Source organism: Monopterus albus, unplaced genomic scaffold (assembly GCF_001952655.1).
Source record: "Monopterus albus unplaced genomic scaffold, M_albus_1.0 scaffold66.1, whole genome shotgun sequence".
NCBI classification, from domain to species: Eukaryota; Metazoa; Chordata; class Actinopteri; order Synbranchiformes; family Synbranchidae; genus Monopterus; species Monopterus albus.
The window spans coordinates 1,370,575-1,376,180 of NW_018127946.1; the positions used below are offsets into that span (position 1 = coordinate 1,370,575).

The 5,606-nt window shown below is 44.2% G+C and overlaps 1 protein-coding gene across 3 annotated transcripts in view; it reads right to left on the reverse strand.

Annotated features, from left to right (window-relative positions):
• Positions 1 to 5,600, reverse strand: part of LOC109962647 (capping protein, Arp2/3 and myosin-I linker protein 3-like) — a 73,954-nt gene extending 68,354 nt beyond the window's left edge. For all 3 annotated transcript variants that reach the window (XM_020604540.1, XM_020604541.1, XM_020604539.1), the window contains exons 1-2: positions 5,420 to 5,600; positions 1,053 to 1,147 (exon numbers count right to left, since the gene is read on the reverse strand). In XM_020604540.1, the coding sequence (XP_020460196.1) occupies positions 1,053 to 1,147; positions 5,420 to 5,477 (153 nt within the window). In that variant the 5' untranslated portion in view covers positions 5,478 to 5,600. The remainder of the gene's footprint in view (positions 1 to 1,052; positions 1,148 to 5,419) is intronic.
• Positions 5,601 to 5,606: the final 6 nt, after the last annotated feature.

The window sequence follows — 5,606 nt, forward strand, 5'->3', positions numbered from 1 at the left end:
GTGATTAGTTGGGTGGGGCGGCGCGAGCACCAGCAGCAGCAGCAGCAGCAGCAGCCAGGGCCCATTTGGACAGTAAAAAACTCTCATAAGGCAGGGACCTAATTGAATTGCTTCTGATGGAAAGAGGAGCTCAATATCCTTTTACAGGTTTGAGTTAAGACAGAGGGAAAAGGAAAGAGCATAACGGAGAGAAAGTGAGAGACAGCCGACATGGTGGAGATGGAGGGAGGAGAATGAGGGCGATGACGGGGAGGAGAATAATTGAGATGGGCAGATAAGGAGGGATAGGGAAAGGAAACAAAGAGAGGAGAAGACAAAAACAGGAGGTGGAGGGGTGATAATGATGGAGCTAGACAGAGGTGGGGAGGAGAAATAATAGGAAGGACGGAAAACTGAGCGAAGCACAGATTAATAGTTTTGATTCGCTTATCAGCTTGGCTTTTTATGGTTCTCTTCAGGGAAGGAAATTAGCTCGCTCACACGCATAGCAACCACATGTAAGTAACTGATCAGTAACTAATGTGGCTGACTGACAATCTCTCAATTACAGCAGTGGCCTTGGCTTGCACATGCTCTTTGAGTGCATCACAGGCTGCCCACACACCTTCTGGCATGCATGTACATGCACACACACACACTGAGCTTTTTTCTTAAAAGAAAAAAACAATAACTGATGCCTGTGTGTGTGTACACCATGTCAGGCTTACAAACACCACACTCTGGCCCAGGGCATCAGGCCATCCTGCCATCTAGTAAGCTCTGAGGATGGATTCAGTAGGCCTTGGCATCATGTCCACTCTATTCTGCTTAGGTAGCATGTGTCTCAAGCCCGATTTTCAACATGTGTTGTGGCACTTAGGATGTGAAATGTGCAACTTCTTATGGCTCTTTCACAATTACATCCATTCATTTGCATTTCATCTGGAATGAGCCTGTTCCATATTCAAACACCTCATAGATAACAGCGCTTTCACTTTAACTATGAATATCTCTCTCAAGTGACCTGGTGTGACCACAGTGGGGGTGGGGTGTGGAGTGAGGTCGTCTCTCACCAAAATCCTGTCCTCTGATTTGCCGCTCCTGGTTTCCTGCTTGATGGCTCGCACAAACTTAATGGCCTGCTTGTCCAGCACCTTCCTGATGCTCTCTGGAGAGAAGAGTGCAGGAAAAAGGACTAAAACAGGAGAGCTGGTTACATAACGTAAACACATTAACAGAATGAAAACTGCTTCCCTGAGATGCATTCAGAAACCCAGTAAAATGAAATCTATATTCAAAGATACAGCTGGGTAATGAATAAAAGGAAAGACCTGAATGAATGCTTAGAGAAACATAAGGAACAGACCATTTTCTCTTCCAACATCTTTTTACCCATTTATACCTCGTTGCACTGTATGAAGTAACCTGAGGACCTATCTAAAAATCACTTCATTCAGCTTACTGTACATGGAAGCTATATAGTAAGTTACCATTGATTTTAAAAACTCAGCAGGCCACGCTGCTTCATAAGGTCAGTATCAGTGCTAATACCAACTTGTGTAATTGGATCACTGCATTCGTAATAAAAAATTATGTGAATCATACACCATGGACTTCACAGTCACCGTGGGTACATCTCAAGTCTCTTATAAGCACTATTGTTTCCTTCACTTAAGACCCACACACATAAGATGCAAGAAGAAATGTGAGGAGAAGGTGGAGAGAGAGGACTCGAGGAAACACGTAATGACATGGGCCTTTCCTCAGTTCCTTCATCTGAAGCATCCAGTCACCAACCGATTTCTGATAAAGGGGCATGTTGGTCCACAAAAAAAAGTCTGTTAAGGATGTTCTCGTGTGTCCTCCGTCATGGCTCCTAAAGCAGCCTCCTCACTCCTCAACCTTAGAGAGCTGATATAACAGATGTGGGACATCCTCAGTCCTCAGTCAGCTGAACTACTTCCAGGTTGACAAAGGACATAGGAACAATCTTATAAGAAAGAGACATGAGATGTACCCCATATCTCAACCTACCTGAACACCTATAGGAGTTGTTGGATCCACCATTCTTGACCTTGGAAACAACAGCTGACAAAACACTGTTCACTCCAGGTCCACTTCCTAGCTTATTCTAGAGCTTTCAACTGAACAACAAGGTCTTGATCAGTAGATAAAAGTTTGTTCAAGGAACTGTCAAACTCAACATTCAAGCCAACATGAGCATTAAGTCCTGTGAGTAATAATGTCTGCAGATCCATGACAAATGAGTAAAATTCAACCGCTGATGAAAACCATGTGACAGAGTCAAAGGTAGAGATTAAACAATTAGTGAATAAGTCATTTGACAGCAAATGAATCTATAACTGATCAAAAAAGCCAAAAAAGTCACTGCAACCAACATATAAAACACTGGTTAGCCTAAAGGTTATGTTAATCAAACATTTTCTTGTCAAAAATGATTTTTTTTTAAATGATGCCGGAAAGATCTCAAGGGCGTCCATCATTTTGACAGACATGAAAACAAAGGGCAATTTACCCCAACTTAAAGTTAGGCTACTAAAGAGCCCAAATATTTGCTATGGCATAGATAAACAATGTGGAAAAAGCGGAACTGATGCGGTGCAGAAGGATGACTGAGACAGTACTCAACGCTCTTCGTTATCTGGGAGCTGACAACACATTGAGCAGCCACAGACTGGAAGCCATGGAGTGCAACTGTGACCAGTACAGATCACAGAGGGATACAGAAAGGAAAGCATGCAGCGGATTCCTCCTGGTGAAGTGAGTGGGTCAGGATCAGGAAATTTCATGTTCAAAGGAACTTGTAATGGATTCCGGAGAGAAACTTCCCAACATCAAAACTTTGGCTGAAATGGAGCTGGGAAGTCCAGTCTCCAGCGCAGCAGCAGAGCGTGAATTCAGCTTACAGATCAAAATTTTAAAGGCCATAAAAAACCTAGAGACAGTCACCTCTGCAGCAGGCTACACTAAAGCACATCAGCCGAGATCAATTCAGTTAGCCTACCTGTAAATGGGTCATTCATATTTTAATGGTAATTGTCTAATTTGGTAAAATTGCAGTGTTTATATTTGTTAACATGGTTTTTTGTGGCCTCCGCTGTCACTTTGGAAAAAAGTCATCTGCTTCATGTGATTCTGTATACTAATTATTTTAAAAAATGAAAACAAAGAAAAATTAAATGTTATGAAATATGTCTTATTAAAAAATACAATTTTTTTATTTCCAGGTAATAATAAATTATGACAAAACTTGTATGACCCTGTCTGTGAAAAGGTCTATTGTGACCTCTGGGCTAGTCTATAAAATAGCAAACTGAAAACAGTATCTTTGGATTTTTGTGAAATGATTAGACAAAACTAGCATCTTCAAGTCATCAATATGAAATTGTGAAACCAAATGACTGATCAAGAAAAGGGTCACCAGATGAACGAAGACAGTGAATGAAACATTGTACACGACTGTAGCTGCAGCCTAGTCAAAAGCAAGTAAGAGAATGTTGAGTTGAGACTGTTTAGTCAATCAAAATTAGAGTTCTAGACATTTAAATCTAGGAGCACTGAAGCTGTTCTGGAGGCTGGTAGCGGCCCAGTATCTTACAGTAACAAGGAACTGCGCAGTATGTTGGTTTTTCAGTCAATCTGTCGACCATCTGCACAGAGTCTCACAGTGACTTTCGACAGCAAAGTAAGATAGACATCAGCACATTAAGACTTGGATTAAGGACACCAGGAGGTGACACTTTTTTGGACTTGCTCCTATGTAAACCAATCAGCTTTTCTAATCTTCACAGCTTCTGAGTGACATCTTCCAACCAAATGAGCTCTATTTCAATGTACAGTAGCTGTGCATCAGAAACTGCTCTCATATCCCAGTACCATCACCATGTCTTATCTCTGATGTACAATTTAGGAATAAACTGATGGATCTTTCCTTTAAAGAGAAATACACAGGGGTGACTAGTCACAGAGAAAAGTAGACAGCTACAAAGACGCAACATGAGCAAACACACACACAACCTCTAGCTGAAGAGGACTCATAACCAGGCTATTTTTAGCCTCAGAGAAAATAAGAAAAAAAGCAGCCTGGCTCATCTCAATGGAACTGAACACAAGATCCAGAGCTGCAGTCTTCAGGGGCCTCTACTCCACCGTGCTGAAGCTCACTGATCCGCACCAGACGCCCCCTGCATTTACATGTCCTCCAAAACAACCAAACCCAATATTCACAAATACAATGTCAACCAATGTCCTCTGACGGCAAACATGCACATATGCCTGCAAACTGCGAAATTCACAGTCCACATTCTGAGCAGGGCCACCAATACTAAATATGCACTTGTGGAGCCCACCAGATGGAGATAAAGTGTGTCATGCTGTGTCACAATGCTTTGTTGTGTCACATTCTCCAAACTCTCTCTGTGCTGCAGACAATGGTCTTCACACTTTCTACATATAGCAACAACCATGAAGTTGGCTGTCATGCTTGAGTGAGCGATGGCTGATTCTGGATGGGGATTGGGGGGGGGGGAGTTACACTGGCTCTAATCTAAGGAAGGCTCAGCCAAAGCCAAACAGAGAGTTACTGACATTAAGCTGAGTAAGACCCAATCACTTAAACCGTTTAACGCAGTCGCCGGCCCCACCCCGGGGCCTGCTCCTGTGACCTTGGCATCTGCTCTCAGAGGGATGAAGGTGGCCAGGAAGAGGAAGAGGAAGAGGTGTGGGTGTGGGGAGAAGAAAACCCCAAATGTCTTAGCACCCGGTCTTCACTTTAATGCCCTCTGAGATCCCCACCCCCCTCTCCATCCTGTCCTCCATTGCCAGGTGTGTTAATGGCCTAATGCCCGGCTCTCATCACCAGGCCAGACAGACGGAGCTGGTAAACACCTGATCAGCCAAACGTGCTGTGTTTGTGCTGCACTGTCCTACTGTATCTCCCCAGCACAGAGAGACTCGTGAACCTGCCTGCTTTATGCAAAGCGCTCCCGGTTGCGCAATAACTCCCACGCACACACACGAAAAGAGAAGCGGAGAACTCCCAATGAAAGCGCATCAACGCCGCACATGCTTAACACTTGAAAATAACTCTTGGCTGCCACAGGAGCCATGTGCTCGATAAATTTCACGGCAGGTTTTTATGCCAAATCAATCCGACATTGAATACTGTCTCCGAGATCGAGTTGATTACAATTTTCACAAGCGTCAACAGCCATTAACTCTGGTTTTTGCCTTGGGAGATGTTTCCAACGCTTCCCTGCGGCGATAACTTGTTTCTAATCAAACGCACTGGTAGGCGGAGAGCAAGTGAGGAAAGGAAAACTCATGTTACGCGCCCTAAAACCTGCTCTTTTCCTCTTGCTACGAGGACTCAATTAAAGGTTAAAACGCACTTTCCAGATAAACTCCTGCCGGAGCTCACCTGTGAGTTCCCTGCTGACGCTTAGGAAGCCTGCGGCTGTGGTTTCCTTTGAGGCCATGGTGCGCTCCTCCCGCTGCTCCGGCCCCTTCTTCTTTTACTCCCCCTCTTTTTTTTCTACTCTCAAACGTCCCCTCGGGCCGTCGCTGCTCACGTCTTCGTCGCCCTGTCGTTTCCCGCCCTCCGCGGC